The sequence below is a fragment of the Lissotriton vulgaris genome, chromosome 5 (genome assembly GCF_964263255.1).
Source record: "Lissotriton vulgaris chromosome 5, aLisVul1.2, whole genome shotgun sequence".
Classification (NCBI taxonomy): domain Eukaryota; kingdom Metazoa; phylum Chordata; class Amphibia; order Caudata; family Salamandridae; genus Lissotriton; species Lissotriton vulgaris.
The window spans coordinates 2,013,420,008-2,013,445,381 of NC_141693.1; the positions used below are offsets into that span (position 1 = coordinate 2,013,420,008).

Here is a 25,374-nt window from a genome sequence, read left to right on the forward strand (position 1 = left end):
AAACACCTCTATTAGGTGTGCCCTTGATGCAGCAGATACGGCCTGTAGGGCAGTTAACACCAGCGTCTTGCTACGCAGACATGCCTGGCTGTGCATATTAGGGTTCAAACCCGAGGTACAAAGCGCCATTCTTAACCAACCCTTTTGCGAACTACACCTATTTGGACCCGAGGTAGATGTATCATTGGAGAAAATGAAAAAAGATACAGACACCGCCAAATCTATGGGAGCCCTACAGTCGCAGGTTCCCAGACGTTCATTTTGTTGCTCAAACTATCGAGGTGCCACCAGGGGATATACTTCAGACACTTCTTCTACCTCTTACAAAGGCTCTACACAGTCTACCTACAGTAAAGGCTCCCAAAGGGGTGGGTACAGGGGTAACAATAACAAAGGCAGAGACAAAAATAACAATTAACGCTCTGCCTCTACCCCTGCCCAATGACTCCCTTCCTCGCCTCATTCCACTCCTGTCGGGGGAAGACTTCAACAGTACCTGCCAGCCTGGGAAAACATCAGATCAGACAGGTGGGTGCTCCAAATAATTCAATCAGGTTATTGTCTGGAACTAACATCTACCCCCACAAACATACCACCCAAGCAACGTCCAATGTCACAGGAACATTTAACATTGCTCAAACAGGAGGTAATATCCCTCCTGCAGAAAAATGCAATAGAAATAGTTCCAGAGCATCAGAAAAACAAAGGAGTATATTCCCTATATTTCCTAATACCAAAGAAGGACGGATCTCTTAGACCCATCCTAGACCTCAGACCTCTAAACATTTACATACAGTCGGATCATTTTCATATGGTCACAATACAACAGGTCCTCCCATTACTGGTATTAAACAACTTCCTTGTCACTCTAGATCTCAAGGACGCCTACTTCCATATTCCCATCCACGCAGCACACAGAAAATATTTCAGATTTGTGCTAGACGGACAACAATACCAGTTCAAAGTGCTCCCATTCGGAGTCACAACAGCGCCATGGGTGTTTACCAAATGCCTAGCATTAGTAGAAGCACACCTAATAAGACAGCACATACACTTCTTCCCATATCTGGACGACTGGCTCATGAAAGCCAGCTCATACAGACAGTGTGTGCAAAACACTCAAGCTACTATTCAACTGCTTCACAACTTGGGATTCACGGTAAATCACGTCAAATCGCACCTGCACTACTCACACATACAACAATACATGGCGCTACAATAAACACCCAATTAACACTAGCTTTTTCCTCTCCAGCCAGGATAACAAGTGTACAAACTGTCCTAACAAAATTCAAACCACAGCACTCGGTACCAGCTCGAGTGTTCATGCAACTCATAGGAATGATGGCATCTTGCATATCTGTAGTACCTCACGCAAGATTGCAAATGCGTCCACTTCAAGAGTGCCTAGCACGCCAATGGAACCAGGCTCAAGGTCACTTAACAGACCTAGTGTTGGTAGACGGTCGGTCTCATCGTTCTCTGCAATGGTGGAACACCAAAAACCTTTCCAAAGGACGGCCGTTTCTAGAGCCAGTTCCCCAAGTAGTCATGACAGCGGACGCATCGCTCTCGGGCTGCGTAGCCCATCTACTGCATCACACTTTGCAGGGCAGGTGGTCACCGCAACAAAAGTTACTTCATATCAATCATTTGGAGTTGCTAGCCGTGTTTCTAGCTCTGAAAGCATTTCAAACTCAAGTGTCAGGCAAAGCTGTCTTAGTCTACACAGACAATATGACAGCTATGTACCACACAAACACAGAAGGGGGGGGGGGCACTCTCTGCAGCTCTCTGTTAGCACAGCAGATATGGAGATGGGCTATACCGCTAAAAATCTTCCTCTTAGCCCAACACGTCCCAGGAGTACAAAACACTATCGCAGATCTGCTAAGTCGACAAACACAGCAGATCCACGAGTGGGAACTTCACCCACAGGTTCTTCATTTGTTCTTCCAAATATGGGGGCAACCTCAGATAGACCTCTTTGCCACCCACGAAACGCAAAATGCCCAAACTTTGCCGCCAGATACCCACACCCATTGTCCAAGTGCAATGCGATATAGATGATCTGGTCAAGACTATTTGCGTACGCTTTTCCTCCTCTCCCACTACTTGCGTTAGTGATGCGCAAACTACAACAACATTCCCTGACACAATCATTCTAGTCGGTCCAACTTGGGCCAGACAACCGTGGTACACCACGCTGCTGCAAATGTCTGTGGTGCCACATCAAAAACTAAATCTATCTCCACGCCTATTAACGCAGAACCATGGAGAGATCAGACTTCCGGAACCAGTTCAGCTCAACCTAGCTATCTAGCTCCTGAGGTCATAGAGTTTGGTAACCTGAACCTTCCTCCAGAATGCATGAACATCATTAAAGAAGCTAGACGCCCCACTACCAGAGCATGTTATGCTGCTAAGTGGAAACCCTTTGTCATATACTGCCAAAACAACCAAATAGATCCCTAAGACGTGTCTATCCAACACATCATAGGATATCTATTACACCTTCAAATGTGTAACTTAGCCTATACGTCTATCAGGCTACACCTTGCTGCCATTGCAGCATATTTACAAAATAGACAACATCTATCTCTTTTTAGAGTACCAGCTATTAAAGCTTTCATGGAAGGACTCAAAAGAATAATTCCTCCCAGAACGCCACTAGCACCGGTGTGGAACCTCAAAATTGTTCTTCCAAGGTTAATGGGTCCTCCCTTTGAACCATTACATAAATGTGAATTGCAATTCCTAAATTGGAAAGTAGCTTTCCTGGTAGCAATTACTTCTCTTAGAAGGGTTAGTGAACTACAAGCATTTACCATTCAAGAACCCTTTTTGCAAATGCATCATAACAAAGTGGTTCTTCGTACTAATCCAAAATTCCTGCCTAAAGTCATTTTACCATTCCATCTAAATCAATCCGTTGAGCTGCCCGTATTCTTCTCGCAGCCTCAAACAGTCTCAGAAAGGGCTCTACACACCTTAGACGTTAAAAGAGTTCTGCTGTACTATATCAAAAGAACACAATCGTTTCATAAAAAAAAAAAACTTTTTTGTGTCTTTTTCGCCGCCGCATAAAGGCAACCCTATATCAAAATCAGGGATCGCCAGATGGATAGTTAAATGCATACAAATTTGTTACCAAAAAGCCAAACGCACGTTAACAATTCCTCCAAAAGCCCACTCATCAAGAAAGATAGGGGCTTCAATGGCATTCTTAGGGAACATCCCCTTAGATGACATATTCAGAGCAGCTACATGGCTTACACCGCACACATTTACAAAGCATTATTGTGTAGATGTGCAAACTAAACAACAAGCCACTGTGGGCCAGGCTATATTAAAAACACTGTGTCAAACAACTGCAACAGATACGGGTGGTCGCCGCTAGGTGTGGGTACTGCTATACAATCTATGCATAGTGTGTAATCTGCAGCTCATATGCCTCGAACGGAAAATGCTACTTACCAGTGTGCATCTGTTCTTGGCATGTAGAGCTGCAGAGTTACACACGCCCACCCGCCTCCCTGGCTACCTTTATCTGTTCCAGTATCATCTTAATTAGATACAAATCACATGGACATCACTACTTCTTGTACAGCTCCATCACTTCCCTAATGGCGAAAAACAATCTGGGGATGGAGCTGATGCCCATGTGAAGTATCATCCTAAGGAGGAGTCACCTACTCCCTTGACTCCGAAAGACTTTTCTACAACAAAACAAACTGCAAACATCCGGGCCCAACACTAGGTGGCCATCTATGCATAGTGTGTAACTCTGCAGCTCTACATGCCAAGAACAGATGCATACTGGTAATTAGCATTTTCCTTTAATTGGGTGAGGATTGCTCTGGCCATCTCGGGAAGTGTGGAACTGGGCCGGCCACTGGATCGTCAGGTGGAGTGCGGGAGCAGGGCCTCAAAGCACGTTGTTTGGATGAATAAGCTAAAGAATGCTTCGACAACGCTTCTGCTTTTTGGACTTCTCCAACTTTGAATTAGAGGTTTTGGAGTGGGAAGACGACTGTCTGCAGAAACGACTACCAGAGCAACCCGAGATCTTCCACGGGAACAAAGCATAGCCTTCTTCAGCAGCACCACAAGGAGGTTCATTTCCCGCTTGCGTATCACTTTGAGGTTCATTGTCTTGCACTCTGCCTAGGCCTTGGGGTTGATGCCCGACTCCAGGCACCAGAGACTGACCAAATGAGGATCAGAATCCGGCATCGGTCTAGGATATTCCCCACAAGATTTAAAAAACGGAGGTTTGTTAGGGTACATATCCCTATCACAGTGGGAGCAAATTGCTCAAAAATGATCATCAAAAGGTCGAACAAAGTGGTCAAAAAGTGATGATATACCTCTCCGAATCCATGTTATTTGAGCCGAAAGAAAGGAATTGAGGTCGGCATGCTGAGAATACACCTTTATAGGCACTGCACACGTCACCTCCGACGTGAAAGATGCAGACGCAGAGCTTCTCAGCGTCACCTGCAAGCGCGCAGAGGTACTGCTCAAGATTTTTGGGATCCATTCTGAGGCCTGGGGAATTTTCTAAGGTGAGGCATCTGTGGTTAGAAGACTCTATCAGAAACAACAGCTCCACAACATGGCCTGCAAAATGGAGAGAATCATGGCTAAAACCAGAGTTTAAGTCTGCAGTAACTGATACATGTTTTTTGACAAAGCATACTTCTATGGACACTAAGCAGAAGAGCCTTTGAAGCGCAAGAAAAAGGACAACGAAAATGGAAGAGATAGGGCTTTGTAGAACAGAGCAACATGTCAGAGTGAGACTCCAACTCAAAGATGACAATGGGCAGAAAGGGGTATCAACAACTGATATACTCCCAGCATATTCAAGAAAGTTGTTAGATAAAAGCTTCATGACAGCAGTTCTCACTCCGCCAAAGACCAACCTTTCAGGATAGAGGTAAGGAAGAGGGCCAGATCCTCTACAAGTGACAAAACATCTGTTCCCTGTAGCACTCAACACCTGTCAAGGGATATGCGAGGGTTTAGCAAAGGAAGTGTCAGGAAATACCTCAAATCAATGGGACTTGCAATAATAAGACATAGGTATCGCACAGTTCTAAGACACAAGCCAACCACCATAAATCCTAAGAATACGAAGACCGTGTTTTTTTCTTGCGGCAGTAAGTACACAGTTAACATTGAGAGCCCTGGTGGACCTGCGGTCCTTGTAGTATTACATGAGGATGTTGTTGGATGTTCAAAATGTCATTCCAGTGCTAGGAGAGAGAGAGGGACTATCTGAGGACAATCAATCACACCCCAAGATCCCCCACACACTGTACCCATTTCTAAGAGAAGAGGTGTGGCAGGTGGGAAGATTAGTTCAAAGTTCTTCCATTTGGCCCTAAGTCGGGGGTAAGACTGTCCACTAAATTCTTAGTAGTAGTGGCAGCACATGAAATCAGTCGTATGTGGACGCGTGGCGGCTAAAGGGGAATTAATTCATCCTTCATGGCCAGAACAGTATACAGGTGTCCTGGGGCTAAGCTACCTAATGTGGCAGGTACTAGAGTATGGAGGCTTCGCCACCATCACTGTAACACGCGTCTAAAACTTAACCAGCATCGGCTAAGCATGTCTCTTGTCTTATAATAAGCATTGTGATGTTTCCACATCTTTTAAATGTATATTTACATTACAATGATCTCAAATTTTCTTTAATCTTTCTTAATCTCTATGGTCAGTTGACGCGTAGGCATGTCCAAGCTGAATGATTTCTAGCACTTCTTGTGAAATATTTAAAAACGTAAATACAAGATCATGGAATTCTTGCTTCAATTTGGGATCTTGGTTACAATGAAGACTTAACCCCCAAATCCATCCCAGCAACAGATTGCTCAGGAATCATTTGTCACAGTCACCGAGGAGATGAGATGACCAAGGGCTTGTATTTTAAAAGATCATAAACACCTTGTGCTGATGGACACAAATTGATGGTGGGAGTATCTTTCTCGGTTGTAGTCTCAGCTGTAAGAGTTACAGCAGATGTCTTACTTCCAGGGTGTGCGGTGGATCTCATGTAGAACATCTGCAAGTTCATTAATTCCACTGTTAGGAATGTGTAATGGCATCACAGACAAGTGGGAATATCTCATGAATGCAAACTACTTCAGCTTTTCACAGAGGATATATTACCAAAGTGGTGAGATTTATTAAAGAGAAGCAGAAGAAAATGTGGAGGCTTCACTTCCAGGTGTCCACACCCTCAGTCTCGGGGGAATGCTCTGTCGAGGAGTGGGTCAACAATCCTTCCATATGATTTCTCCTTCATCCCTGTGGTACCTCATGTGGCCAACACTTACAGCCTGCCCATTAACACTAACAAGGGTACTCACTTAATGAGCATGGCATTGGAGAGATGGTGGAGGGTACTGCCAGTCCATGGTTACTCATGGTAAAGGGGGACAATACAGATACCCACTGATAATCACGCATGCTGAATTCAGACCCATAAAGTTGTCAGACATGTATGGAGATTCTGAAGAGAGGCTAACAGCCACAGAAGTGTTAGGAAGCAAAATGACAGCTTGTTTTACAGTATGGAAAAAACCCAACAGGTTTGTTGTCCCGAAGAGAAAAGTGATTGTTCGATATATTGTGAAGTTCCTGTATTTCCATTCAACTTAGACAGCAGTCAGGATACAGTTTACAGACTCTTCAGCAGCGCGTGAGGCTCCTCGCTGTCCGGAAGGTCTAAGAGAGAATGCTTCCCACCTCCGTCACGGCCTACAGCAGGCCACCTTAAAACATATAACGTTAAAGACGGATTTCTACAGTCACCTGAGCTTTGCTGAGAGCACATGCATTTCTGTTTTTAAAGGAAAGTAGTGGCGGTCTTTCACAATCTGAATATTCAACTGCCAACTTTGGTTGAAAATCTAACTGCTTCACACATGTTGCATATTAGAAGACGCTGATAACAAAACTGATCAGACAGTACAGCAACTCTTGGTTTCCCATGCCTCACCTTCAATAGGGAGGACCGTGACTAGGGGCCTGATGTAGAACTCAGTGGACGGGTTACTCCGTCACAACGGTGACGAATATCCCATCCGCCGAAATGGACATCACATAGGATATAATGGGATTTACATTTCGGCGGACGGAATATCCCTAACCGTTGTGGCGGAGTAACCCGTCCACCGAGATCTAAATCAGGCCAACGTGTTAAAGTGCTCGGTGGATCGAGGAGTATATTTAGCATGAAAGCCCAAACCAGCAAAACCATGACTCCTTCATTAGCATACATAGGGACACTTACAGTGCAGACACATGGTCTTCAGTGCACACTGTTAAAAACCCTCAGTCTGGGTGTCATGCCAGAAAGCAGTAGAATGGCAAACCACTTGAAGGCATATGCATTGCTACAACTCGCACTTTGAAACCTTCCTCTGAAGACTAGGACTGAATAATCAATGCGCAGTCTGCCAATGTATGCCGAGTTCATTCTAAGATCGAAGACGGATACAAAGGTTCTACTGATTGAGGAGACTCCAACCATCAATGACAAGCATCCCCAGCTACTGACAGTGACCACACCAGGCAAGATTACTAGCCGTGATGACCTCAGTGCATCAGGCAGGATAGCCAGCAATAATGGACAATGATGGGTCAGTTATAAAACATAATAGCTATAGCTTCAATGGCAGTGGCAACAAGAAAATACTATTACTAAGATTTAAATATTTTGGAAACCGACCATTTTCCTCCAGACATCAGCTTATGAGTTCTGAAAATACACTAATTGTCGTCTTGAATACACAATTTAAGTATACATATATTTTTCAAGCAAAAGCTTCTAATTTAGTAGGCTGAGCTGGACACGTGAGCTACTTACAGGTACTCAGAGAGCTACCAGTAGCTCGCGAACTATTAGTTGGAGAAGCCTGTCCAATATTCACATGTGTTCCTCCAACATTCTCAGTGAGGCTGAGTAGCAGAGAGGCAGAAGAGTAGGAACAATTATATGATAAGCCCACAGGGTCACCAACAGAGAACAGAGTGATTGTGGTGGGTTGGCTTACATTGGATGGAATTATGAGTCATACAATCTCCTATGGCAGAAATCCAAAGGACAACCTAAATTATATTTGACAAAGAACATTTCTGGGTCATCCACCAGATAGAACAATAATGAACAGGATGACAATCTAGAATTATCCTAGGTGGTCAAAGTACTGTTGCAGGTAAGTGAGGAGTTTCTTTTCCTACTGGTCAAGAACCCCTGGGGTCTGCTGCGTTGCTTAAAACGAATGGCACTAGTAAGACATCTCGAGTAACTGTTCTTTAAGTGCAGAAGGTGATGTGCTTGGGGTGCTTAAGTGGCTTTCTCAGACACCAAGCCTCCAGAGCACTCAAGCCTCCCTCTACCTTTTGATCAAAGATGATGACAGATACATGTTTTTAACAGCCCTAACATTCTCATTTGTGTCGTATATAAACCTTGTCCTCTTCTGAGTACAACAAACTGGCTGTATCAGAACCAACTCTGAAACAAGGGCGGGGTGCACTTACCACCACTACTTTGGTCTGATAATGCTTTTGGGGAAGTACAGTGCAATTTAGCTACCTGTGGAGACCTGGTTGTGTCCATTTATTTCAATATCTCACATTTAAAAAAGTATTGATTAGCGAGATATTAAATGACCAGTATCAAAGTACAGCCTTTTAAAAAAGAACTGTGACATGGAGAGAAGCCCTGAGTTCTGCAATCCTAATTCACACAACCAGGCTTGGGGAAGGGGCCTAAACACATCTTTAACGGTACAGCCAATGAAGTCAGCAGAGTAATATACACGTCAAATGGATCCCTCAATGACCCTCTTTCCGATCGCCTCCTTGCCAAAGGCTCTCTGTAGTTCTTGAGTTTCCCCGTTGGGCTTCGACCATTTCAGTTGGAGTTGAAAAGCTCTCCTGGCTCCGATAGTGCTCCATGTTTGATCTACAGAGCATGGTAGAGGTAGACATTGGCCATTGTAGAAGTAGTACACATGACTGGAGATCATTCTGTACACAGGAGAGACCAGATTTACCCCTTAATTAGTTGATAAAAGTATTGTACCTCCAACAAAGGAAAAGAATGAGCAATTTTACAGTAAAAAAGATAAAGAATGTATAAGAACAAAACGCTTTAAAATGTTGAAAGACCAAGGGGACTGGTGGTTTGCTAAGTGCAGTGAGACGAGAATCCCGAATACCAACCACCGTATAAGCATGAGGCTCTAACCCGACCATGTTTAGGCAGCAACTAATACTAGAGTGGCGTTATCTATCTATCTATCTATCTATCTATCTATCTCTGTGTAATCAAAATATAGAGTCACTTGTAGGACCTCGTACAGCGGAGAATCCCAGATAAAGGGGCAGAAGGAACTTGAGGTGATGGAGGCAGCAGCATTCTTCCAGTAACTGCCTAACTATCAGAGCCTTCAGGTGGGCCCATTTCACGCGTTCTATGATTCCTCCATTGATTCCTGCGTATTCTGTTGCCTTCCTCTCAGGGGCATCGGGTGGCTAGCTTCTTTACTCCTACCAGAGGAAGCTGTTAAATACTCTCTATTTGTGCACCAAGATCACAGTGCTCAGGAAGGACAAAGGCAGATTTGCAGCAAGACTGGGCTGGGCTTGTGAACATTGGCACAGATCTCTTAGCTTTTCATTCTTTTTGTTGTCAAATTTGTGAAAAGGATGTTTCAGTTGTCACCAGGGGATCAGACCTTTGAAAGTTCATTGTCTACTCATGTGCTCTTGTTTTTTTTCTCTTTTTTTCCCCACACCCTACAATTTTCCATGAAGCTTTCTCTGAAGCTGGTAAGCCCTGTTGCAGCATGAACCACTTGTGTTGTGATTCACCACCATGTGTGTTTTTGTGTCACCTTTGTGTGTCTGTTTCTACGTGTGACCTGACACAAGCAGCACAGGCCCTTGAATTAATTTCCTGTTTTTGTTTATTTATCTGCAACTAAATGTTTCTTAATCAATTAACTTTGAATATTCATGCACCGAGTCTAGATGACTAGAACACAGCTTTTTTTTAGTAACTGATCTTACAAGGGTTATCCAATGATCAAACATTGCTTGCAAAATCAGAAAATGAATGTTCCTATAATGAGCTACTAACACATGATTGTAACCTGAACCTCACTTCCTGACCTCGGCTAGGCGTCAGCCCTCAAAATAAATGCTTGAACAGTAGAAGAAGCTGAAATGTTCATGAGTTTATATTTTGGACAATGGAACCTTAGATATTTGTTTCATCAGAGCATATGTTTAATCTTAAAGGGCAGTTGATTTTGACGCTGTAATGCAAGCTCAAAGATGTGTTTGTCAGATGTTATGGCTCCTTGACACAACACGCTCAGTGTGAGCATGCATCGCCAATTCAAGGCGGGTAGTGCAGACTTCCTCTGCATTTCATGAAGGCAAAAAGTGTTCAGCCTCCTCTCTCTTCCCGCAACATGTCCTGTAAGTCAAGCATCATCTCTTCAGCTAGGGTTGAGTCCATCGGGGTTATCTAGACAGCAGTGAGCGTAGTAGGGCCCCTGTTTATCAAATGTAAAGTCTTTGTTTAATGAAGATAGCAGAGGTTTGCCGCTTCATCAAAAGATATGCTACCTGCCACTGAACACAGCCTTAGTCTATCACAGACTGCATCCACAATCGGCAGCGAGAGGTGACCACTTGAGATGAGTTACTCGAGTGATCTGGAAGACAATGTGCCAGGATTCATGTAGCTGGTGGGATGCTTGATCTACTGAAGTAAGGACCGAGTATTAAACTTGCTCAGAAGTGTCCCTTCAAGGAGGTCTATTTGTCTACAGACCCTCTTCCACTGTTCCATTGCATGTAGACCAGTAGCAAGAGAATCTGGTTTAACAGATGTAGTTTATCTTTTTTAGAGCTTCTCGTCCTGACCCCTAGAAGATATTCTTGTGGTATTTGCTTGTGGACACATTTTTTTGGGACACAAAGGCCTGCGAGGTGATTTAGGGCCTAAGCAAATCAAGTAATGTAAAGAAATTGGAAATATTTCATTCACGCTTGAGCCTTGTTTCTTGCAGACTCTCCTGCATGCTGTCTGGTCTCTAGTTTTTCTCACCCAGCAAGGGGTTCTGTTTTGTGATGTATATTTTCCTCTGAAGGGTACAAGCCCCGAAGACTTCAGCAACCTCCCGCCGGAGCAAAGAAGGAAGAAACTGCAACAGAAGGTGGACGAGCTGAACAAAGACCTACAGAAAGAGCTGGATCAGCGGTAAGAGAACTCTACTGGCTCTGCCTTGCGCTTATACCAAGTTCTTTCACTGTGCCATGCTCCTTACCCCGGCTCACTGGGAGGGCTTGAAAGCACCAGGACCCAGTATGCTTTTCAGAAGCACGGTGCTCTGATTGTGCAGCATCTTTGTCCAGGCTTCATGAGCCATTGTCTGGGAAAATAACAATAATTGAGTGTTTGCTCCCACCCATGGAATGCTCCAACCTTCTCTTGTTTTAAGTTTACAGCCCACTACTTCCCTTATTAGGCTGTTAGACTCCATCCCATGAATTCAGAGATTATAATGTTTTACTTAATGAATCAATGCATTCACCAGTTCCATACCTAGGGCATTGCTGGCAGAGTTTGGGCTGTCAGTGTACCTGAGGTCAGTTTAGACTGGTTTCTGAGGACCGTGTGAGTGGTTGAAACAGTCTTCTGAGAGTACCAGTCCTGCTTTTGATTGTGCCTCTGTCCTGTACAGAGATGCCTTGACGAAGATGAAGGATGTGTACAGTAAAAACCCCCAGATGGGAGACGCCGCCAGTGTCGATCAAAAGCTGCCCGAGATTGAGCAGAACATCGAGAAACTGCGACTGGAAGCACAGAAGTTTGAGGTACCTGTGAGCTTTGCTCTTCTTTTTCTTCTATTATATTTTGTTATGGTTTAATGAAGCATTCAATGTGTTTTAGGAATGGTGGTGTTGCCACTGAAATACCAGAGTGGGGGATATACAGAGAACATACATTGTTCTTTGATGATGCTGAACCCATCAGACCTGCATAAGTGATATCTAAGCTGTTGGATGGCATTATCAGCCTTGCATTTTCGCATAAGATCAGAAGCCTCCTTGTTTGACACCTTAGCCGCTCCATCCCTTTATCTCCGCCCAGGTCCTGTAAGCCTAACCATCTTCTCTCCACCTTGGGCAGTTAAGGAGGTCTCTCACCTATTGATGTTGTTTTTTTGTGCTTTGAGATTGGGCGCACATATGTGGTGGCACCTGCAGTTGTCTGTTTTCGCCTCTGAGCCTTATTATATGTTTTAAACATCAGGCAGCCTCGTTCTCATCCAGGGGATACTCATCAATAGTCATAATCTATTAATAATCCCACGCCCTTGTGCGGGATCCCGGAGCATATAGAAAATACATATATATACATATATATGCATATGTGAAAACATATACATGTAGCCTAAAATATTTCCAAAATGGCAAAATGCTGAAATTTCATAGGTTTGCATAGTAGCACCTATACTCTCCCAACTCTTAAGGAAGAAAGAGCAGTAAACATTTGTCATACAACAATGCTTTATTGCCATAGAAAAACCTGTAATTGCAGGCATTTGCCAGTAGGCTGCAGCAGAGTATAAGGAAACAAAGAAAACTGACACCTTGCCTTTAAGACATTAAAGTAGGGGGTACCGTGCCTTTAAGACCTGTAGGTGACCCCCTTCTCCCATGATGCACCACAGGTGGCAGTTAGGTCAGTTCTTTTTTCCGGCTCCTTCTGAGAGGATCCTGGAGCTTGAGCTCTTCAGTTTTTTCACTAAAACTGATTTTGAAGAGAATTTTTCAGAAAATTCTACGTTTTCTTGTTTCTAAAGGCTTCTGCTGCTGGTTTTGTGGTCTTCCATCATTTTTTTCCAGTCAGAATACCAGCCTTATTCAGGAAATGTCCTTCCTGTAACAAGAAAATGGCACTGGCAGATCCACACTTGTTGTGTATTGTGTGTCTTCCATCATCTCACAATCCTGACCAGTGCCATCATTGCCAGAAGTTCTCCATGCGGACCTTGCGCGACAGGGAACGCATTAAACGTCATGCGCTGCTGGAAAAAGACCAGAGCCATCAGGTGGGTGGCCATGGAGGCTCCAGGACATCATCTTCCAGCAAGCAACGTCAAAAGCGGCGACGTTCCACCTCCTGACCCTAGGAAGAGAAAGGGGACGAGAGATTCACCGTCCATGTCGAAGTCGCCATCAAAGAAGCCCAGACACTCTTCAGGAACACCATCTCGACGTCGTCGAGAGTCTCCACCGCATGCAAGTAAGTCGGCGTTGAGGCACCACACATTCGGGCTCGAAGGCTGTGGGTGCTAAGAGACCTAAGTCTCCATCGACTTCGAGGCTTCCGTCGACGTCGAGACACTCTTCACCACACTCGAGTGGGTCAGTGCCGAGAGTAACGACGGCTAACATCTCGCCGCCGGAGGGCTTGCCGCCGTCGAGAGGATAGTCTAGGTCCCATCACTCGACGTCGAAACAACGGCAAGAAGGTTCGCCGTTGACACGACGTCGTGAAAGATCGCCATTGACTCGACGTTATGGCAGATAACCGTCGACTCTACGTGGTAGCAGATCAACGTCGAGGTCTCCAACTCGCCGCAGGCGATCGACGTCAAGGACATCGAGACCTCATTCGACGCCGCTGGTGACCCAGACCTCATTGCCGTCGAAGCACTCGGCGTCAAAAGAAGAAGTCATGGGAATTGCGGAGTCCCTGTGACAGTCAGATCCCGGGTCCAGATCATCGTCAGGAGACCGGTCATCATCTCCAGGACTGCACATTGTGGAGATCTCACCAGAAGCATCCCCCAAACCTGCGGAGGGGAGGGCTCGCAGTTTGTCACCTTGCTAGCTATCTGCAAGGCGCTCTGTCAGGTGGGCGCAGTAGTCCAGACTCGGATTACTCCCGCACGTACTCACCATCCGGGCCCACTCCTCGGACAAGCACTCCGCCTGGACCCTCGAAGTCTCCCCCTAGAAGACCATGATCGCTTTCCAGGCCAAGATCACCTTCCAGACCAAGGGCGCCTTCCAGACCAATGGCGCCTTCCAGACCAAGATCGCCCTCCAGCCCAAGATCGCCCTCTACACGTCGGTCTAGGTGTTATCACAGACGTCATCATGACAGGCCCCATAAGAGGAGGCGCCCAAGGTCACCTACATGGTCTTCCTCTACAAGATCTACGGTCCGGGTCTACACTCCGACCTTCTCCTCAGCGCCTCCATCACGGTTGTCGCCCATAGATGACATCTCGACCTTCACAAATGTTCTGGGTAGGGGTGCAAAGAAACTCAACATCACTTTGCATACCCCGTGGTTCCCACGGCTGTCATCTTTGACACTTTGCATCACCAGACAGCTCCTAGACCGCTGCTACCACTGGTGCCTGGATTCTTGGAACCGGCGATGGCCACCTTCCTCACTCCTGCGACGGTAGGTTCCGTGCCATCCAGAGTCGCCAAAAATTACAAGGCTCCAGTAGAGGATCCGTTGTTTCTCAGGGCAGATCCACCAGCGGACTCCGTCATTGTGGCCGCAGCCATGAAGTCCTACTCCGCTTCTACCTCATCCTCTGTGCCTCTTGAGAAGGATAGCAAACAGATGGACTCATATGGGAGGAAGATGTGCAACACTTCAGCGTCATCAATGAAGGTTGCGAGTGCCTCTGCCCTTCTCAGGAGATACGACAGATCTCTTTGGGACTCCCTCACACTTTTTGCTGAGAAGCTTCCCAAAGAAGACCGGCAGGATTTCACTGAAACTCTACAGGAAGGAGGGCTAGTAGCTAATCCGGTAATAAGTGCTGCAGCAGACGCTTCAGATCTCGCCGCTCATGGCTACTCACATGGAGTCTGTTCACGACGCTCGGACTGGCTGCGCCTCAAGCCTGATGCCCAGAAGAAAATTCTGTACCTCCCATTTAATGGATCATCTCCGTTTGGGGCTCACGCTGATGACTAGATGACCAAAATGAAGGCTGAGATGGACACTGTTAAGGCGGTTGGTCTGGAGAAGCGCAATGAGTTCAAGAAACGTTTCAGTCAGGGCGACAAATGTTCGTTTCAACAGAGGGTTCAAACCCCTCAATGGTCCTCCTAGAACGAACAAAGATCCCAGTTCCAACAAAGACGTCCTGGGAGAGGTAGAGGCAACAACAACAGACAACAGTCCACCTCCAATCAGCCTCCCAAGCCTTGAGTTGTTGCTTCCTCCGCAACCGTTCGCCACTCTGGTGGAAGGTAGTGTAGCTTGTCACCTGGAACAGTGGAAAGCCATAACAAGAGACAAATGGGTGCTGAATATTGTGCAGCATGGTTACTTGCTGAGGTTCAAGTCTCCTCCTCCGCAAGAGTACAGACCTATCCTCGACCTGCGCCTGCTGAACAGGTTTATCAGAAAGGAGAAATGCTAGCCCTGCACCAGATCTTTCCGCACCTTCACCAGGGAGACTGGATGTGTGCCATCGACCTGCAGGACGCTTACTTTCATATACCTGTCTTAGTAAAGCATTGCAAATTTCTCAGATTTCAGATAGCCCGTCACCACTACCAGTATCGAGTGCTTCCGTTCGTCCTTAAATCCGCCCCCCCGGACATTCTCCAAGTGCATGGCGGTGGTGGCTGCCTTCCTCCGCAGGCGAAAGAGCTTCGTCTATCCCTACCTAGACGACTGGCTCCTAAAAAGGTCCACTCCTGTTCTGCTTCAGAGCCATCTCTCCTACTATCTCAACCTGATGCATTCTTTGGGGTTGCAAGTCAACTACAAGAAGTCGGTCCTCAACCCCACCTAACGAATACAATATCTGGGTGCTTCCTTGGACTCCGCAGAGGCAAGCGTGTGCTCTTTGGAGTAGAGGTTGTCATCAATGCTTCTGAAGTGCCGCACCCTGCTCGACACCCAAAGTCCTACAGCCAGACAAGTGTCGTCACTACTGGGATCGATGGCCTCGTGCATCTACATTGTGCCCAATGCACGCCTTCACATGAGACCAATGGTCTCAGAGGTCAGGCCACTGGGAAGATCGTGTCTCTCTTCATCAAGTAGCCTGAGACTGCTTCAGATGGTGGATGAAACGTTCTCCCCTGTTGCAAGAGTTCCGTTTCATCAGTCACCTCCAACGCAGACAATGGTCTTGGTTGCCTCAATGCACGGCTGGTATGCTCATATGGACCAGCTGCAGGTACAAGGTCTCTGGTCCGAGACAGAAAGAAGCTATCATATCAACTTCTTGGAACTATAGGCTGTCTATCTGGCGCTCAAGTCTATGCACTCCAGCCATATTCAAGTTCAGACAGACAACACAACAACGATGTTCTATCCGAACAAACAAGGAGGCACCAGGTCACGAGTTCTGTCTCTGGAAGCTCAATCCATTTGGCAGTGGCTTCTGGCGAGAGGTCTTTCCATCGTTGCAGTTCACCTTCCAGGAATCCTGTATGTTCAGGCGGACGGCCTAAGCAGAGACTTCGTAGAAGCGCACGACTGGGTGCTCAACGAAGAGGTTGTGCAGGAGGTGTTTCGACAATGGGGCGTACCAGACATAGATCTGTTCGCAGACGCAGCAAACACGAAATGCCCCGTCTTCGTGTCCATATTCCCCCAGAAGGGATCAAGGGGGAATGCACATTTGATCAGCTGTTCTCAGACATTGCTGTACACTTTTCCTCCACTGCCTCTGATCCCAGCGGTGATACAGAAATTCTACAGGACCAACACCAGGATGATCCTGATAGCGCCGGAGTGTCCACGCCAGTGGTGGTACCCGGATCTCCTTCAGCTGTCAGAGGTTCCTCACGGAGGCTGCCCTGCCGCCCACACTGGACGAGGAGACGGTGTTTCACCCCAATCTCCCTTCCCTTCGATTGACAGCATGGCTCCTGAGTTCATCCAGTATGGCCACCTAGACCTCTCGGCTGACTGTATGGACAACCTGAGAGAAGCGAAGAGGCCCTCCACCAGAAAGTCCTATGCTTTCAAGTGGAAGAGATTTTACATTTGGTGTATGGACAATGCTCTTGATCTGATTCAAGGTCATGAGCAGGTGATTCTCCCACACTTATTGCATTTGGCAAGATCAGGCCTCAAGTACCCCTCCATCAGGGATCACTTAGCGTCAATAACAGCCTATAAGAAGTCTCCTTCTCAGACCTCATTCTTCCTCATGCCTGTGGTCAAAGATTTCTTAGAGGGGCTTAAGAAAGTGTTTCCACCAGTGAGGTCCCCCTCTCCTCCCTGGGAGCTTAACATCGGTCTTACCAAGTTGATGGTGCTCCTTTCGAGCCTATTCATACGGCATCTTTGCAGCACTTGACCTGGAAAGCTGCCTTTTTGGTAGCCATTACCTCAGTCTGCAGGGTGAGCGAGATCCAGGCCCTGTGTTGCAAGGAACCTTACACAGTGTTTCATGCCAATAGAGTGGTGCGAGAACACATCCAGGCTTCCTGCCCAAGGTGGTCTTGGATTTCCATATCAATCAGACCATCACTCTGCCTGCTTTCTTCCCTCATCGAGCCACTCCCCCGGAGAGGTCTTTACACTCTCTAGATCTCCGGAGGGTTTTGAAATTTTACCTGGCTAAAACTCTTCCACTTAGGAAGTCTGACCGGCTCTTTGTTAATTATGGTACAACTAATAAGTCTGTCAGCTTCAAAAAGGTCTATCTCGCGATGGATCGTCTCCTGTATAGCTCTGTCTTACCAATTAGCTAACAGAGCTTTATAGGGCAAACCTCATGCACATTCTACTAGAGGAAAAGCTTCTACAACAGCTCTCCTTCGCAACATTCCAATATCTGAGATTTGTAAGGCGGCTACCTGGCGTTCAGTACATACCTTTACCCGCCATTACTGCCTAGATTCAGATGCACAGGCCAATGCCCAAGTGGGACAGACCTCTTTAAGGAATTTGTTTGCATAACTGCATCATAAATGTGAAGTTGATTCATATTTTTGCTGTATACTTGATTGCTCGTCCGCAAGACTTTGGGTATGAGCTTGCTAATCTATTAATAGATTATGACTATTGATGAGTATTCCCTGGATGAGAAGGACTAGTTGTCATCCAGGGGTATACTCATCAAAGTCATAAGCGACCCACCCACCTCCCCGGACGAGCATTACTGCAAAGTTATGGTATTTTACTTACGGATTTACTCAGGTGTTTATGCACCTCCAAAAAGAACTGACCTAACTACCACCTGTGGTGCATCATGGGAGCAGGGGGGCGTCTACAGGTACTCTCCTGCAGCCTACTGGCAAATGCCTGCAATTACAGGTTTTTCTATGGCAATAAAGCTTTGTTGTATGACAAATGTCTACTGCTCTCTTTCTTCCTTAGGGGTTGGGAGAGTATAGGTGCTACTATGCAAACCTATGTTATTTTAGCATCTTTGCCATTTTGGAAATATTTTAGGCTACATGTATATGTTTTCACTTATGCATACTTGACACTAGATACATTGTGTTATTGTAAAGAGCAATTTCAAACACTAATGTGCCTTGAGCCCACTTGTTTTAATATGCTTTTTGTTGCCTCTTGGGTACTATAATTTGTACACTTTCCGTTCCTGTACAATAGCATGACTTAAATGTTAAGGGAAGTTTTGAATGAATTTAAAATTGTTAAATATCAAGGACATTGTAGGAATGAAATAACGTCTTTATGTCTATAGATCACGTGTGAATGTGTAAACACGGTAATGTCACTTTAAAAGAATGATGGTACACGTAAGCTCCACCCGTGAGCAAGAGATCGGTTGATCTCGAAACGCGTTGCGTTTTTTCTTGCCTAATACACCTGAATCACCGTTTAAACTGCACTGGGGCCCCGATTCTGGCTATTTCAAGGAAAGGAGAGTAAACCAGGAGTGTTGTTACATATATGTATATATATATATATATATATATATATATATATATATATATATATATATATATATATATATATATATATATATATATATATATATATATATATATATATGTATATATATATATGTATATATATATATGTATATATGTATGTATATATATGTATGTATATATATATGTATGTATATATATATGTATGTATATATATATGTATGTATATATATGTATGTATATATATATGTATATATATATATGTATGTATATATATATATATATATATATATATATATATATATATATATATATATATATATATATATATATATATATATATATATACGTATTTTCTATATGCTGATTATTCATAGATTATGACTTTGATGAGTATACCCCTGGATGAGAACTAGGATTACAGGTAAGTAACTAATCCTTCTTGGTGGACTGGTGCCACTTGTATGCTTCGCCAAGATCTAGAGGTCAACAAATGTGTTGTCCCTGAAGGGCTTGACCCCTTGGTTCTGCTGGGTTTCCTAACTATGTTTAACTTCAAGTAAATAGAGAGTTTATTTTCACAAACCCTCCCATTGGAGCTGCCTTTTCTTCCCGGCTGCTCTTTTTGCACCTCAGTCATTTTTGAGGAATGGAATTATGGTTTACCTCGGAGAACACAGCTGCACTCAAGAAATGACGGGGCAGATCCAGACATTCATCTGATGTATCTTCAGGACCCAAAACATCCTATGTCCTGCAGAGTGTGATGGATGCAACTTTTCATTTTACCAAGACTCAGAGACTTTGTCCCTGGTTGATTTTTTCCTGAAGAATGTGAGGAGTCCTGAAGCACCTGATTTTCCATTATGACTGTTGCAGGCGCAACAAGCAGCACAGATGAAGTCGACTATAAATGATATAAAGTCTTGCTTCGGTCTTCTTTAGAAGGGGATGTGCAGCGTCACAACAGCTAGTAATGACCCAAATTCCTCCATCAGTCGCTTAGTGACGCTGGATAGTTTAGTTAGCTAAATAGCTGCACCCTCACCTCAACACCTGCATTGAAGTTCAGGTCAAACATTCGAGTCCCAGCAAACCTTCCTTCCTTCCTAGGTCGGTAATTGAGTACCATTGATATTGAACTCCGACAAGACAGAGGTCCTCATCCTCGGACCTTCCCCCTCAGCCTGGGACGACTCCTGGTGGCCTACCACCCTAGGAACGGCACCAACCACCACCGACCACGCTCGCAACCTGGGATTCATCCTCGACTCTTCCCTCTCCATGGCCAAACAAGTCAATGCCGTCTCCTCTTCCTGCTACAACACCCTCCGCACTCTCTGCAGGATCTACAAGTGGATACCGACCGAAACCAGAAAAACTGTGAGACAGGCCCTCGTCAGCAGTAGACTGGACTACGGCAACGCACTTAACACAGGAATCCCAGCCAAACACCTACGACGACTACAACGCATCCAAAACGCCTCCACCCGACTCATCGCAAACGGCCCCCGCCGCAGCCACATCACCCCCAATCTGAGAGAGCTCCACTGGCTCCCCGTCAACAAGAGGATCACCTTCAAACTCCTCACCCACGCACACAAAGCACTCCACAACGCCGGACCAGCCTACCTAAACAGCAGACTCAACTGCTACACTCCCACCCGCCAGCTCCGCTCCGCCAGCCTCGCTCTCGCCAACGTTCCCCGCATTCAACGAACCACCTCCGGCGGCAGATCCTTCTCCTACCTCGCCGCCAAGACCTGGAACACCCTACCCACCTACCTGCGACAGACCCAAGACCTACTCGCCTTCAGAAGACTCCTCAAGACCTGGCTCTTCGAGCAGTAGCAGCCCCCCCCCCCCCCCCCCCCCCCCCAGTGCCTTGAAACCCTTACGGGTAAGTAGCGCGCTTTACAAATTTGGTTGGTTGATTGATTGATTGGTTGATTGGGTATAACAGCATATAAAGAGTGCAAAAAACTGCGATGTGGAGTACGTTGTAAAAACCAGGTATATATGGATGAAGAAAAGGTTGTTAACATAATTTAGATTGTTCTCATATTGACTTGCACCTCTAGCCCTTGCACTGTTCGTTTCAACGGTAAGAGGAGATGCTTCCTATCACAAAGTAACATGAGAAATAGGTGCCTGTATCTTATCATACATATACCAGTATAGATAAATATCAGAAGACCTTTGGCTCCTAGTCAGTAGTAAAAGTTACTGCCTTCCATTCATTGTAGTTCCATTGCTTTCATGTCTGAGGCAAAACAAATTCCACAAATGGAAAAGAGAGTAGTCATTTTCTACAAATTCTTCTCAGTGGGAATGTAATTGTGGTAGCTTTGAAGCACTCTTGACATTCTTTTAGAATAAACATCTTATGGTGAAACACGCCTGTCCATCCCTTTTTAGTATGTTTTATGCACATGATATCCAGAATGTCCCAACGGAATCTACCATAAAAGGAAGATTTCTGATAGATACATCTGCCAGTGGATTCCTAACCTTGTGAATATCCCCCTTGCGTCAGCAACATCGGAAATTCTTTTTGTAGCTTCGCGCCGACGTGGACTTGGACGTCATAGAGACACGGCATCGCTTGCGACTCCGCTGACGTCACCGACGTCTACAATAGGCCCACACCGGCGTGATGACATCAGTTCCCTTTTTTCCGCATCGTCGACGCTTACGGTTTTGGGATACTCAGTAGCTTTTGGTAACTCTGTTAATGTTTTTCCTTGTTTTCTTCTTCTCTTGCCTCTTTATCTCCCTAAAATGTCGTCAAAGAAAACCGGATTTAATCCCTGCAGGGAGTGCGGGAAGATGATGTCCATTACGGATCCGCACCAAGACTGTATTTGGTGTTTAAGCTCCGATCACGTCGTGGATGTATGTTCATCGTGCCGAAAAATTAACCCAAAGGCCCTGCGTGAGAGGGAAACCAAACTTCTTGTAGCGAAGCTGAAAGCCGACAAAGGTAGGAAGACTTCAAGATCCCGCTCGAGGAGGACGAAGTCGAGGTCGAAGTCAAGATCAAGATCTCGAGAAGCATCGGCTTCGAAGTCCTCGTCGGAACATGCTTCGAGGTCGCATAAGAAGCACAAGAGAAGGAGGCATGAGTCTCGACGTCATTCAGGTGAGAAGTCGGGCTCTAAGTCGAGGTTGCCCAAAAAGGTTTGATCGAAGGTGATCCCGCCGCAAGAGAATTCAGATCGGGAAGGTGAGGCCTCGCCTTCGGAGTCACAAGTTCATTCTCCGGCTCCGGCTTCTAATCCAACTCCTACACCGTCTCCGGCTCAAGAGGAGGAGGAGGAAGTCCCTGTGTAGGAAGAAGAATGGGCGCCTGTAGAAGAGCCGGATTCGAACCTACCTCCAGATCGGCCTGATGGTGTTCATCCTACTTTACCTGCACCAGGCCAGGACCCATCAGCGTTCCTGAACACTATGTATGGCGTATTCTCGAGGTCATGGTACCCCTCTGGTGCACCTTCGGGTCCCATGGGTCCACTGGCATTTATTTTGGGTGTTCCACACTCTTATGCCCCGGCACCATTCATGCCGTTTATGCCAGCCCCGACGGCGCCGTGGCAGTACCCGGCTCCGCCGAGGTCGACACCGGCACGGCCGAAGTCGACGACTCCGATACCGGCATCGCCCGCTCCAAGCAGACCTTTGGAGCATCCATCTGGGCCATCGGATTTGGTACCGACGTCGGCTCCGGCTCCGTCGGAGTCGATGGTGGATCCGGTTGCGAGGCGTGTAAAGGAGAGGTCCAGGAGGGAAGCACAACGCCTCTTGGAGGAACGAAGGTACATCGAGTCTCATCTAGACTTGGAGGAAGGTGAGCTGGATGAGGATTGCTTCGGAGAGCTGGCTGATGCTAGTGGCCAAGATTTTTCCCCAGAGATGAAATTACCATCAGGTCCGGATGCGCCTTCAAAGGATGTCCAGCCATATCATGTGGTAATGAGGAAGGCAGCAGGTCTTTTGGATTTGACATTACCAACTGTTGAATTTAAGTCAAATCTGCTTACGGAAGTACTCCATTCACCAAGCTCAGCAGTGGAGCCGTTACTCCCATTTAATGAGGCTTTAACTGAACCCATTATGGAGGTGTGGAAAAAGTCTCTTTCTGCACCTGCTGTTTCAAAAAGTGTGGCGAGGAGATATAGGGTGGCACCGGAAGACCCTGCCTTTTTAACATCTCACCCTTCTCCTGAAAGCCTGGTAATTCAAGCTGCGTGCTCTAAGAAGTCAGTTGATGCTTTCCCCCAGGTGCCTGGTGACAAGGAGGCCAAGAAGCAAGATCAAGTGGCCAAGAAGACATTCTCTTCCGCAAGTATGGCGTTAAAGTCAACAAATGCCACTTGTCTCATGAGGAGGTATGTGCACTCACTATGGACTCAATGCGCACGTTGATTCCTAAGATTCCGGATGACAGCAGGGGTGACTTTGAGGAGGTGTTGTCTGATACTCAAGCAGTAGCACGTCAAGTTATCCAAAGCGGTCTAGATACTGCTGATTCTGTGGCACGGATTATGGGCACTGCGGTAGCCACAAGAAGATCAGCTTGGCTAAGATCCTCGGATTTTTCAGCAGACGTGCAGGCAGCACTGTTGGATCTGCCATTTGATGGAGTTTGACTCTTTGGCAAGCAGTCAGATACAGCCTTAGAGAGGTTTAAAGACAGCAGAGCAACTGCAAAATCTCTTGGTCTTCAAGTAAGAGGTTCAACGACCAGGAAGTTCAGAGGATTTGGACGCTCTTCATTTCGGACCTATAGACAAGGTCAGCAGCAGCAACAACAGCAGCAGCAGCAAAATACCTTGCATAGGTCATACAGGGGAAAGCAAAGGTCTTGTCCTCGAGGATGTCAAGCCTCTTCCTCCTCCCTCTCCTCCAACCCCCCAGCCACAGAAAAGCAGCCCTAGATCCGCCATCCAGGATCACGTGGGTCCGGTGGGGGGTCGGCTTACCTACTTTCTACGGGATTGGGAATCGGTTACATCAGATCTTTGGGTTTTCAATCTCGTGTAAAATGGGTATGCCCTTCCCTTTCGGGAATACCCTCCCAATTACCCTCCTTGCCAAGGTTATTGCACAGAGGAACATCTGTTACATCTACAGGAGGAAGTACAGACTCTGTTAAGAAAGGGTGCGATAGAGGTGGTCCCAGAGCAGGAAAGGGGTCAGGGATGCGACTCCCGGTATTTCCTGATCCCCAAGAAGGATGGGAGACTTCGTCCACTCTTGGATCTCAGGATCTTGAATCTCTATCTGAAACAGGAGAAATTCAAGATGCTCACCCTTGCACAGGTTCTTCAAGCGCTGCTGGAAGAAGACTGGATGGTGTCGCTCAACATGCAGAATGCGTATTTTCACATATCAATCCTGAAGTCGCACAGGAAGTATCTCCGTTTTACGGTGGGGTCGCAACACTACCAGTTTGCGGTCCTTCCTTTTGGGATTACTACTGCGCCACGGTGATGGCGGTGGTGGCAGCACATCTCAGAAGGTCGGGGATCCCGGTATTCCCTTATTTGGACGAGTGGCTGATCAAAGCAGAGTCATCAGAGAACATGCTGAAACATCTGCAAGAGACAATCCAGTTGTTGTACAGGTTGGGTTTTTCACTAAATGTACCCAAGTCTCACCTGGTGCCCTCCCAGCGCAACCTGTTCATAGGTGCGGTACTGGACACAACTGTGTGTCGTGCATTCCCTCCTCCTCAAAGGATTTGCAACATACAGGAAATGATTCCTTTATTTTACAGTGGAGCGGTTGTTAAAGTCCTGAAGGTCCTTCGCCTGCTCGGTCTGATGGCTTCATGCATTCTGTTGGTCAACCATACACGCTTGCACTTGAGGGCGCTCCAGTGGTGTCTCCGCAGGCAGTGGTATCAACACAACGGGGATCTCAGGGAGTCAGTGAGGATCTCCAGAGAAGCTGCAGCGGATGTGTCTTGGTGGGGCATGGAAGGCAACCTGTCTCAAGGGAAGCCTTTTCATCTGCCTCATCCGGTGGCCACAGTTATAACGGATGCATCCACTCTAGGGTGGGGTGCTCATCTAGGGGATCTGGAGGTCAAGGGTCTTTGGTCTCCAGAGGAAAGGTTGCTTCATATCAACCTTCTGGAATTGCGGGCGATACGTTTGGCACTCAAGGCCTTCCTTCCTTCCCTTCGCGGTCGGTCGGTTCAAGTCCTGACGGACAACACCACCGCGATGTGGTACATCAACAAACAGGGAGGAGTGGGGTCGCAGTGTCTCAGTAGGGAGGCTCTGCGGCTCTGGTCCTGGGTTCAGGACCATCAGATTTGTCTGATGGCAAATCATCTGGCCGTGGTTCTGAACGATCGTGCAGACAATCTCAGTCGGCAGTTCTCGGCCGACCACGAGTGGAGGCTCCATCCAGAGGTAG

At 46.4% G+C, this 25,374-nt stretch overlaps 1 protein-coding gene across 15 annotated transcripts in view; it reads left to right on the forward strand.

The window, feature by feature from the left end:
- Positions 1-25,374, forward strand: part of FNBP1 (formin binding protein 1) — an 887,470-nt gene that overhangs the window by 701,476 nt on the left and 160,620 nt on the right. For 8 of the 15 annotated variants that reach the window (XM_086924825.1, XM_086924826.1, XM_086924829.1 and 5 more), the window contains 2 exons: positions 11,187-11,296; positions 11,781-11,913. In XM_086924825.1, the coding sequence (XP_086780951.1) occupies positions 11,187-11,296; positions 11,781-11,913 (243 nt within the window). Of the gene's footprint in view, positions 1-9,840; positions 9,856-11,186; positions 11,297-11,780; positions 11,914-25,374 lie in introns of all 15 variants that reach the window. The other 7 variants (XR_015296123.1, XM_086924822.1, XM_086924824.1 and 4 more) reach the window with 1 other exon arrangement.